General features: G+C 33.5%; 1 protein-coding gene across 3 annotated transcripts in view; it reads right to left on the bottom strand.

Annotated features, from left to right (window-relative positions):
- Positions 1 to 2,739: 2,739 nt before the first annotated feature.
- LOC132939100 (phosphoinositide 3-kinase adapter protein 1) overlaps positions 2,740 to 12,678 on the bottom strand; it is a 33,580-nt gene continuing 23,641 nt past the window's right edge. For 2 of the 3 annotated variants that reach the window (XM_061006118.1, XM_061006119.1), the window contains 13 exons: positions 11,214 to 11,343; positions 8,848 to 9,080; positions 8,449 to 8,627; positions 8,196 to 8,340; positions 7,953 to 8,104; positions 7,754 to 7,874; positions 6,262 to 6,876; positions 5,238 to 5,345; positions 5,013 to 5,164; positions 4,827 to 4,947; positions 4,589 to 4,684; positions 4,413 to 4,504; positions 2,740 to 3,784 (listed from right to left, as the gene is read on the bottom strand). In XM_061006118.1, the coding sequence (XP_060862101.1) occupies positions 3,308 to 3,784; positions 4,413 to 4,504; positions 4,589 to 4,684; positions 4,827 to 4,947; positions 5,013 to 5,164; positions 5,238 to 5,345; positions 6,262 to 6,876; positions 7,754 to 7,874; positions 7,953 to 8,104; positions 8,196 to 8,340; positions 8,449 to 8,627; positions 8,848 to 9,080; positions 11,214 to 11,343 (2,621 nt within the window). In that variant the 3' untranslated portion in view covers positions 2,740 to 3,307. The remainder of the gene's footprint in view (positions 3,785 to 4,412; positions 4,505 to 4,588; positions 4,685 to 4,826; positions 4,948 to 5,012; positions 5,165 to 5,237; positions 5,346 to 6,261; positions 6,877 to 7,753; positions 7,875 to 7,952; positions 8,105 to 8,195; positions 8,341 to 8,448; positions 8,628 to 8,847; positions 9,081 to 11,213; positions 11,344 to 12,678) is intronic. The other variant, XM_061006120.1, reaches the window with a different exon arrangement.

Below are 12,678 nucleotides of genomic sequence, written 5' to 3'. Positions count from 1 at the left end.
AACGTTTATTATTTACTTAATATAGAAATTACATTTTATCGTCTTTGTTGTGTGTACTAGGTAGTAGATACACCGTATCTATAGGTTGATTAAAAATAATTTAGTTCGATAAAGAAAAGTTTGTTATTTTCGTTTAAGATTTATAAAGTGTGAACAAGTTATAATAATACATATATTATGTATATGTATTATTTAATTTCGAAATATAAATGTATTTACTGATAATTAATTATGAATTTATCTCACATATTTACTCCTCAGTAGCAAACTGGTCCACTGTTAATAATTAGTCTTTATTGGTACCAAAAAGCAAAAACCGATGAACAAATAAGATAATTTACATTGCAATTTCGATTTAAACTAGTGACTAATACTGTGTAACTATGTGTAGTAAAATTATTTTTATGTATGTAAAATAAAGTAGGACGTACATATGTATATACAGGGAAATTGCATGCTCATCCCTCTTTCTTCTTCAATAATGCAGTTATTGAAAATCTGATTTTTGGAATTTTCAAATATAGTTCAAGACCTTAGACTACTTAAGGAGTGTCCTGTGTAGATACAAACTTGTGTTTTTAAATTGATAAACACTCTTTTTTACTGTAAATTATTTAGTGGATAATTTTTCTAGAAATGTTAACGTATCAGAATCAAAATTAGAAAGAGTAGTCTCTCACTTCTTAGTTATTTAACTTTATTTTCATAGGTCCATATAATTGGTTTGGATCTTGACAAAAAGATAGTATTGTCAGAGTTGTAATAGTATTTTTCAATATGCGCGTCTCCTTCACCTCAGACTAATTTCGTAGTTCTCCATTTCTGATTGGTTGATTTTTGTCCATGTTATATGTGTATGTATATTGTATATATGATTAACAGCGGAGAGAGCGGGGAATGAATATCAAAAAACTGTGATAAAAGTACTCGTTCAAATTTTTAATTAAGTACCTAAAAAATATCCTACAAATAATTTACAGTAAAAAATGGGGGCTCTCATTTGAAAAACAAAAGTTTTTATCGCTTCAGGACACTTGTTAAGTATAGTAAAAAATCTCAAAATTTGAATAAATTAATTATTAAACGAAAAATGGGTGTGAGCTGCTCTTCAGTGTCCATTTTTTTCGCTTGGTGAATCACTCTGTATATATCAATTATAGACCCTCGATATTCATGACTGTTTTTCAACCAATTTTTTACTATAAAATACAATACATGAGTTGAAGATTGAAGGTTTAAAATTGCTGATAAAGGGAAAGCAGACACAAAAAACAGTGAAATTGTAAGTGTTTTTTTTTGTTGATATATAATTATTAATGGTTATATAATTTATAGTGTTCTTGTATTACGCATGATCAATCGATTTCGAGACATCGGTAAATGCAATACTAATACAAACCAATACATTTCGAGTTGTGGCTGTCTGGTTTAGGCTGCAGTGCGAACATATAATAACATATAATATTATAGTCAATGCAATAAATAATATGCACGATAGACTATAATCTACCGTTGCAATACCTAACTAGTTTGTAATAATAATATTATTGCGTTGTTGACCGCGGAAACGTACCTATATTGCCTATACATTACGCCGTGCAACAAAATATTATCATACCTTAGGGGTGGAATAATAAAATACGGTATTACGAGGGAATCTGATTTATTCGATTGACGAGAGACTGTTACAGTGTTATAACATAAATTCGCTGCTGCATTACAGCCATCGTTATATCATTATAATATCGTTTTTATTATTATGTTTTTTTTAATGTACGAGCAGGCCCGAGACAAATTCTCGTGAGCTGTGAATTTGACGGTCTCCGTACATTACAATTTACAATATACCTACCGATTAATAATTTTGAAGGGCCACTTCCATCTAGAATCTGGATATTATTCGCGTGCCATCAATATTATTGCTGACGTCGATAAAAACTAATGAACAAAAATGATCAATTACAACACTAGAACTTTACATATAGAATATTTATTATATAGAACTTTTTTTTTTGATGTCTGTGGGTCAGATAAAATTTGTCAACGGGCCGCAATTTGATGTCCCCTGCAATTTATTATGTACTTCATTCGAATCATAATATAACAACTGGCCGTATATTATAATAAACATTATACCGAGGTCGGTTGTTTCACGTTCACGGAGTCTGTGTACCTACGCCCGCGAAAACTAAATTTTCTTCGGACAGGGTCACCCCAAAATTCTACTGGCATCACCACCTTCCCCACTAACACACAATAAAACTATAACACTTAAATTTAACCCCAATTTGTTTTAATTAATTTAATATTTCCTATAAACGTTGGTAACACATTGGTTTCTCACTAGCTATTATTACCTACTAGAACTAAAACACAAAGTTAATAAGATTGAAAATGTCAAATGTCTATACATAGTTCATAAGCAGTCAATGCTATTATAAAAATTTGGTGAAAATTGCAAGTATCTAGGGTTATTCGTTTTTGAAATAAGAAAATCGATTTTGTCAAAAATTAGTTTTTCCATATTAATATGAAAATTATTTGGAGTTTTTAATTTAACCTCCCAAAAGTGCCGTCTAGATTTACTTTCCTATCAGAAAGTATATTCAAATTAAAAACCAAAGTATTTTTCTGTTATTAATCGTGTACCTTACGTACACAAAAATCATTGTAAAATCAATACATTCAACACTCCACTCACAATTTAAAATAAGATATTATATATATTTATATTTATTTAAAAAAGTTTATTTCAAGAAGTAAAAATATAAACAAAAATCATAACATAAACAACAATAATATTATAGGTTTATAAATAAAACGAATTACAACGTTCAAACTTCAAAAGTACACATTTTTCTTTTTTTTTGAACTTCAACGCGTACATAATCTCGCAAGGTTCACGCTCGGTTTATGATGCTTAACACTTTTCATTTTAGAATTTATATTTTATCAACCTTATAGCAGTCACCAGTATAAAAATATTTAATAATAATAATAATATATATTATCACTATCCAGTCTGTTACGTACAAAACGTATCGTAAAAACTTATTTAAACGTACCTACTTATATATTATATTGTATATATAAATTAGCCTATATTGTGTTATATTATTTTAGACAGACTTCGAGTGGCTAGAAAATAATATATAAGACTAAAATGTAATAATAATATATTATACACATTACACATATTGTGTTATATAGTTATACGCGTCAACGATATAGTATAAATAATATATTAGATTTTATATGTGAAAAGATTGGAAATAAATCCGGTGGCGAACACGCGGTTTTATGCCTTTCACGTCTGCAAAGGGGTGTATTTCCGGGAGTTCCGGTCGGAAACCGTAACGTTCGTGTAGTCCGGCATGTTGTCGAACAACCTCTGCACCTTGTCTTCGACGTCTTCGAAATCCGCACCGCCGACGGAGCTGCCGCCGACGGAGCCGCCGCCGCCGCCGAAAGACGTCTGCTCGAATCCGGCGGCTGCGTCGTCGTGTTCGGACTTGTCGGCCGCCGTGGGCGAAGTGGCGATTGTGCACGCGATCCCGGTCATGCACCGGATGGCCGACGCGCCGAGGGCCCGGGAAGCGTTGCAGGACGGCATTTCGATTTCTTCTTCCATGATGGTCTCGGCGGTCGCGGAGCCCACGGGCGAGTACACGACGTTGCCGTAATCGTGACCCGCGAAGTCGGCTGCAGTCGTTTTGCTGGCCTGCTGCAGGAACGTCGAGAACGAGTGCGGCTGATCGAAGTACGAGAAAGACGACTTCAGAGGCTATAATAGAGAAAAAGAACGCATTTAGCGATACTCGTTAATAACAAGCGCGTTTCAATTACGAAAATGCAAAATATTACACCGAAAGTGGCTGGTCAGTGGTAGATAATATTATGTATAATACGTTTATCAATGTTTGTGTATATGTTATATTACTGATTATTTTTAATGCTTCCAATATAGTACCTATTGTGGGTATAGTGAACAGAGATAGAAATATAGTACTAGATATACACGTGTATATCGATAATACACGTACCAAACCGAAAGCCCTAAAATATACGTTTTCCCATACTCAAACTGATTTAAAAACAAACTATTATCATTGTATACCTACTATTCATTTTATACTATGTACGACGAAGTGACGACAGATAAAAACATCTAATGCTAATAAATTTTCAGTGAACTAGATGTCGATATTGGACCTTTAAGTATAAATATACAATATACACCTAATCCATAAATGTATCCTTAAGTATTCTGCTTTAATAAAAGTCTAAATAAATATGTAAACATGTTAAATTAATGTAAATAAACATCACAACAGAAAATTCAGAAGAATACAATCACAGCTAAACGGGGATTCGACTGTTGATAATTGTATTTGATATTTTTTGTACATTACCTTTCCGTCGTCCAAGTTTTCCTGTTGGATTGTATGGTTGTCGTTCACGCTGCTTGTACTCACAGTACTTGACCGACCACATGAAGTAGAACCTGTCATGATAGGACGCATAACAATTAGTTTTAAATATTTTTCTTTACTTTCATTATTGAAGTTAACGTTATTAAATAACTTACTGCTCGAGCTCTGTAGACTAAGACTACTGGATGGTCTTTTAGAATGATGTTCTGAACCACTTCTTTTTGTCAAGTTTTCGTGTGAAATTTCAGAATCTGTAATAATACATTTTTAACGTTTAATTCGACGACTTTGGACAATACAACTATCAAAAGTTAGTATAATAGTTTACACATTTCGATGAGTATAATATTAAAAAGATACAGTACTAAATATTAATGCGTTAAAAATTCTTACGTTTCGACTTGTTTTTGCCAAAGAATTTTTTGATGCGATCAAACGGAGTAGGTCGTTTTAATTGATCTTTCATGCGTTGTTGGATTCGATCATATTCAACTCTCATTTGATTCAGTTGTTCCTAAATATTAATAAAAATATATTTACACGATCATCACAAATTAGTGTCCCGCACCACTTGCTTACCTGTTTCTCTTTGAAAGACTGCTGCACGTCATTTCGGTTTTTCCACGTTTCGACTAGATTTTCCACCTCGTTAATGGTTAGAACGTTATTTTTGAAATCGTGTATAATTTCCAACAGCTCATCTTGAGGCGTAGACAACATTTGATTACTGCCTATACTCAAAAAAATAATTTATAGTACATTTTAAAATTAAAATGGTAAATTTAAAAAAAAATGTATGCATACCACGAGAGCTAGGAATCAAGAAATCGTTAGGTCTGTTTCCAGCTGATTTGTTAATGATACTATCGTTGAATGATAGGTTTGCTCTTAAATAATTGGCAGATCCCAGACCTTCAATGAGACACGAAATAGAAGCTAATTAAAATTATATATTCACAAGGGAGTTGATTAAAAAAGTCAATTTGAGTTTAAATGTAGTAGTGGCAGAGATTTTTGACTACAGCTATTAAACTTAATTTGACTATCTAAAGTTTTGATTCTGAACTTTAACTACATGGTCTACATAGTCACCGTTTTAGGGCAATAGGGACCTGGTGTTTATGACGTTTGCGTTAGTTTTTTTGGAATACATACTTTTTATGATGATTTTCTGAATATAAGAAGTGAACATTTATATTTTATGGGGGCCAGTCTTAAACATTGTACGAGATGTGACGAAAATCAAAAATGTATGTTTCTCACCATACCTCTGATGAAACAAAAATAAAATATATCACGGTTATAAGCCGATAACAATCATCAGGAGCAAATTCTATAGCGGAAAACATTTTGCAGAATACAACCGCCAACGCGTTTGAAACATTGAAAAGATTGAAATTCGTAAGCGCTTGGTGCGGTATGTGAATTAACTGTAGTATAAGTCATAAATATTTATGTCATTGGTAATCCGTGATATAAGTCCGTGATAACAAAGATTATATATTATATAATTATTGTGATAGTAACATAGGTACAATTTTTTTATTACTTATTCAAATATAAAATGTTTAATGTTATTATACCACGGTATAGGTATTGGTTATTGGAACTGAATAGACAAAACGCTAGGTCATGGCGTTGCAAACGTTTGCTTCTTTGTTTACCTAACAGACAGTCTAAATTTCTCTGTTATCAAACGTTTCTAACGTTTACCGCTATAGAATTTGCTCCGGTATTACGATAGATTTCCATGCGACCATGCGCCGCAGCTTCAGGGCCGTATTATAGTGAATATAAATTCATATCCGGTGGGGAAGTGGATACTTACTGGAGGAACTCATTTCCAAGTAACCCAACGGTGACGGGGTCGGGTCGACGGGCGAGGAAGGCACCGCCGGATGGGTGGGAGACCACGCACCGCTCGCCGGACTGTACGGCCGGCCGTTGGTGGGCACCTGGTAGTTGTTGGCGAAAATGGACTGCGGCGGCGGTGGTATCTGGTAATTGAACATGGTCGCGTTGGAAGTGAGCGGCGAGCCCACGTTCGTATAACAGTGGTTCTGCTGCGGGTGAACGCCGGCTGCCGGTTGTTCGGCCTGCACCGGCCTGGGCGCGGGCGGCACCAGGTAGCTGTCGTTGAGCGGCCGCGGCAGCATGTAGTTGGCGTCCGGGTCGTCGCCGGCCGGCTGCTGGTGGTGTCCGTCCGATATGCCTTTGAGTATGCTGTACATGCTGGTTAGCTCGGTCATCTGCACGTACGCCCGCAGTGCCTGGGCGAGCTTCTGGTGGTTGGACGCCTCGGCCACGTCCGCGGGCGTTAACTGCGACGAGTTCCGCAGTTGGCACGCCTGTTCACCGCCCGGGCTCTCCAGCAAGTGCCACGACAGTTTCTCCAGCCCGTGTTTGGCGGCGAAGTGCAACATGGTTGGGTATTCCTCGTGACCTGCGACCAGACAATCAAAATTTAAAAAAAATTGTGGTACACCTAGACATTAGGCGGCTAGGCACTATGTTAGGATATTATTATGGTTTACGACAACGTTCATTCCCCGATCTGTACGTGCGGATCCTGGAGCGAACTACCTATATACGGTTAAAGTCTAAAGCCAGCCCTAATATATTTATACCCGAATTTTAAGGGCCTTCCGTGTTTTTATCCGGTTCACAATGATTCAATATATACAATCAGAGATATTTTTGATAGTATTGATTATTCACATTGTTTAATAACTATTCTGATAGGGAAAGATTTTAGTATTTTATTTTGAGTTGCGGGGAGGATGAGATTAATGCATTTATCCGGCTGTGGTTTTAATTCAAACAATATATTACATGACATACCAAACGTTTTCGAACATTCAACAAATGTATGCAAGTACAATAATAATACTACTAATAATAATATAGACGTCGTGAAATATACAAACAATATTAAACCGCAGTACTCACACATAATTGTTTTTAAATAGTATTTTATATATTGTGTGTTTATATAATATTTGTAATGTATAATTATTATATGGACGGACTCTTATAATTTTTAAATAATTTATATTACCTATACATAATTTACTAAAAACTTGATTTATCAAAAACTAAAGTATTTTGGTTCGACAGCAGGTTCTATCCTAAAAATTTAGCTCAAAAATATTTTTTATGAAGTGCGATTAATAATAATTTGTGTAGAGTTTATTTTTGTTTTTTCGGTGTATCTATAAAGATAAACACGGAAAACTTGGGAAAACGTTTAATACATTTTGTCAGAAACACTATGCCTTATGCCTACTATATAATATCATGTCATGCGATTATCAACTTACAGTATTGGAATCGAGATCCAGCTGGTTGAAGGAGATGAAAATTGGGTGGAACATTCTTCACATAAGCCGTGACCAAAAACAAATCTAATTGCTCTCTATCGACGGGATTCAAGCCAAACGTCTAGAGAAAAATATACATTATTTATTTCGTCCGGAACCTATCATATTATATTTTTGTATAAAAAATAATTATCCTTACTTGACACAAAAAATTCAACGGATTGTCCAACGAACGGATCAATTGATCTAATTCTCTCATGCGGCTCTCGCACTTCACTGAACGTTGGCCTAGCACCTGGCCATTTTTCTCGACAATAACGTTTACCAAGACAGATACTTGTAAACAACTCACTTTAATGAACAATAATGTTATGAGATTATTGATTTTTAAGAATTTTGCAATTGTATTTGCATAATTAATATAATAATATATTGTACTAACGTGGCATTTTAAATTGTAGCGTATACGGATTTCTTCTCGTCACATTTGTCACTTCGATTTTATGTCCGTTTTTATCCACGGTGATTACAACATTGTCCTCCGATACCAACGGTTCTGATAATAAAACGATGAGTTTGTTTTGACCCTGTAATAGTTCATTGATTAGTCACGAAATATGCTTTTTATATACAATAGACAAATTACTTAGTCCTGTATTATGTATGGTACCTATAACAGGTGGGTTTATACTCACGATTTTTATCTTTTTGGGAGTAATAGAGAATTTTGTATCCTCTTCGGGTACACTAATCGCTTGTTGGGCATGCATCGATTTGCTGAGAATATCCATAGACACTCCGTAAAAGTCACCAACAGATTCTCGATCTTGATCTTTGACGGCCATTTTTCTCCACTTATCGTAGTCTACCAATACTGTAATTACGAACAAAAATTATTTTCATTATATTCACATTTTAATAATATAGTATATAGGAAGGTGACACACACAAATAGGTACGTAATACAACAAATACAGTAAATATTTGGAGACAAACCGCTACCTACCTATACGGCTATACTATGGTTTAGACTATAGGTTAATGTTATAATAAATGTTAATGAATAACGCGGAAGTACGTGGAGCAACACTCACCAGTCTTATGTTGATCAGTTACGTCAGATTCTGCAACACCGACCAATAAAGCCAACATGCGGTTCGTTTGCAGCAAGGCGCTTAGACAATCGGAACGACCAGAATGTGCGAGCACCCGATCTAAAAATATCGGACAAACCAGCACAATCTGAAGCCGAGCTTGACTACACCGTTCCTGGCGTGGTGCTGACATTACATCGGACAATACATCTTCTAATCTTACTCTTTGAATTCTGAAATAAGTAAATTATAATTAATTACAAATAATAGTGCATGAGAATTTAAGTCCTTATTGTGATGATGTCGTAGAAGAAAAAAAATTAATTTTACTAAATAACAATAGGTATTAAATATTTTTATAATCCAATAACAGGGGTTGATTTTTTGTAGTAGATTAAGTCAACTTACATGTATTGTAACTTATAAGTTAACAAGATTATAAAAGATGATATTACTTCAATATTTTAAATAATGGTTGTTATGGTGTGTTAAATTGGTTTTTAAATATCACAATCTTAGTAAAATTAATTTGAATTTAAAATTCGTTAGACAAACGTGCTTAAAAATACATAAATTGTTTTAAACAGTAAAAATAATTCAGTTTTTTTTTACCTAGGTACTAAGAAAATATACAATAAACATATTTGAAAATATGACCATAGGTATAGGTAGGTTTGTAAACCAAAAAATAATTGAACACATCTAAATACGATGCATAACTACACTTTAGTTAAATAATATGATGAGTAATAATTAAATTTAATCTGAGAGAAAACTACCTGTTGGACGACCATTATTATACTTTGACCATTGGACATATTCCAAAAATATGCAGCAGTAATACATATTATAGAGTTTATAAAAGCATAAGCTTAATTCCAAGAATTAAAACTTTTAAAATACCTACTTAAAATATGAGCATGTATTAGTCATTATAATGGTTCTAGAAATAGGTACTCTTACAATAAACATCTGCAGTATATTTTTTCAGCCACCCATGCAAAGTTAGAACATTCATTTTTAGAAACGTTTCGGCAAAAAATACTCTATATGTTCATAGATTTTCCAAGTACCAGGACATAAATTACGGAAAGTTGAAGCTCTACATAGTATATACAGTGATTTTAAATCTGAACAAAGCGCAAAAATTATCATCAAAACTCGGGATGACAGTAACACCTACTATATTTATAACTTTATGAGTACATAATATATATGTTGTATGAAATGTATTACTATTCAGACAGTCACAGCCAGGAGCGGCTCCAGGGGGGGGGCTAGGGGTCGCCCCTCAAGCTGTATTTCTAAGCAATTATATACTGTTAAAAACAAAATTACAAAAAAATATCATCGAAATTGTCTGAAAATTATGACTTCCCCCCCTCCACCATGGTCACAGACAGATAGCGAAATTAAGTAAAGTATTTAACCACAAAATTAATCAATTAATCGTTTATCTGACGATTAACTGATTTACATAATTAAAGAAAAAATCATTGTCTACTGTCAAAACTCAAAACCATATGGAAGCTAGGAATGTCTGATAACCTCTTTGAAACCCTTGGCCCAATCGAAGACAACACCAACAAAATCATCACATTTCTAAGACTTATATGATATTAATATGTACAAGTGTACAACTTAATGTAAGAAAACCATTGTATTTATTTATACGTAGCTAATATTTGTTTTGTTCATTATTGTAATTCACTGTACCAAAAAAAAAAAAAACTATACAAAAATCACTTTACTTACACGTTGCAATAAATAATTATTCGATTTAAGATTACGATGGAAAAAAATGTATTATACGCGTACAAGGTAAAAAATAATAAATAAAATTCGTGGCTCGTGCTAATATAGCACTCTATGGTTCTAACTTCTAAGACGTTGAAGTGACACTAAAGTATTATATACGTGATATATACCTAACCTTAAAAACCGTAAATAAATTGTAATGAAGATATATACTAAATATGTCTATAATATTAATATATCATCATACAACATGCCATCATAATATGTCGTTAATTTTTTTTTTTAGATAGCATATAATGTGAAGTATATATTATATTATATTATATATGTAGGCTTATAAAAAGTGTATCGTGTTTTTCCAAACATAATTATTGTTAATCGTTAACGATTTAATAATACTTAAACAATATATCGGGTCATCAGCTCACACATTAGTAAAGCATGGAACAATAATTTTAAACATTATTCGTAAATGCAATAGGTCCATACTATTCAGTATTCACTAATTTCATACGACTTTTTCTCGGAGAGTATTAATGTATTATATTATATAATGCGTAGGTATTGTAGATAGATACACTTTATTACATACAATGTATGTTATTTACCTGTATTGTGATTTGTTTTCCTTTTGATTGAAATGTTGAAAACACTGGATGAGGAAATTAATCCACATCATAGCGGCTTCGCTGTCGCCGCTCGAGACGATAACGATGTCCAAACAGTCGGATTTCATGCCTGCAATCAAACAATACAGACGGTTTTTTGAAATTCAAATATTTACATAATTATTCCGATACATCACTCACTATCTCTCTCTATCTCAAAATACAATATACAAATATAAAAACAATAATATACCTATAAGACAAAGTTCGATATTATACAACAAGACGCCGGACGACGATATAAGCCGTATTATTATAGTGAGTGCAGTGTACACTCTGCAGGCGCGTACCGGGTACCTGTACATATATTTATTATTTACCGTTTGGCGTTTTCCCCCCTGAACTAGCCGTTATCTGCATTGTGTGGCACTACTATATAATAGGCGTCCCCAACGTGCCGTGCTTTATACACACACACATCATATTATTATTATTTTAATTTCTACCGGACAGTGGTTTCCTTCCGGTTATAGCGTCAATACAGACTGCTGCGTCCATCCTACCCACTGTGTATATAATATATGTATTATGCAATACGTGCAGTATAGTCTCTCCGGCCAATTCATCACAATAATAATAATATACAAGTGCGTTTACACTATACCTGTTGCTATTATATCATATATATGTATAAAATATAAATATATTATCGTCATGATATATGTACATATTGTACACTACTGCTCCGCGATTTGCATATCCGGCACGTGAGTACGTATATATATATATATTATATATATATAGGTAGGTACCTATATATAATATGTATATTGCTGACGGGGTTGGGACAGGGGCACGCGCGAGTCAGGCGCGACACTGGGAAAATATTATAATATAGATTTATATATTTAGGACGTGGCGCCAAAACAAACGTCGACGGTTTAAGTGTCAACGTCGCGTATAGTGTCACGCGGTGTAATTACTAATTAATATTATTATTATTAACCATCAACGTACGCGCGAAAAACGATAACATAAAATGTGATTTTAAAATTCTACAGCTGCGCGCGCGTCCACCAGTCGCGCAGCAGTTTATTTTACGACTTTAGTTACAAAAATTAATTTAAATAGGTAGAATATAATATAACGTATAAACAGTTGAATTTTCATTAATAATTCAATACTAATGATAACACGTTTGTTTTTACGACGGACAGGCGACTTTTGGTTTGACAATCTATACACGTTTATTAATCGTTATCCTACAGATTTCATTTAGACTCTACATATACCTACAGTAAACGATATGTCAGCCCAGTCAAAATAGATAAAATAAATGTTCAATTTTTAATTTTTAATTTTCTCCGTAGCAATAAACTGTTTGAGTTAGTTTCAAACGGAACTACTAACATATTTCATACATAAAAAAAATTGAATTAGGTTAAAATTACAAAGTTCATAACCA

This window comes from Metopolophium dirhodum, chromosome 2, assembly GCF_019925205.1.
Source record: "Metopolophium dirhodum isolate CAU chromosome 2, ASM1992520v1, whole genome shotgun sequence".
Classification (NCBI taxonomy): Eukaryota; Metazoa; Arthropoda; class Insecta; order Hemiptera; family Aphididae; genus Metopolophium; species Metopolophium dirhodum.
Note: the sequence above shows the minus strand (reverse complement) of the source record. Positions and strands in the feature narration are given on the sequence as shown.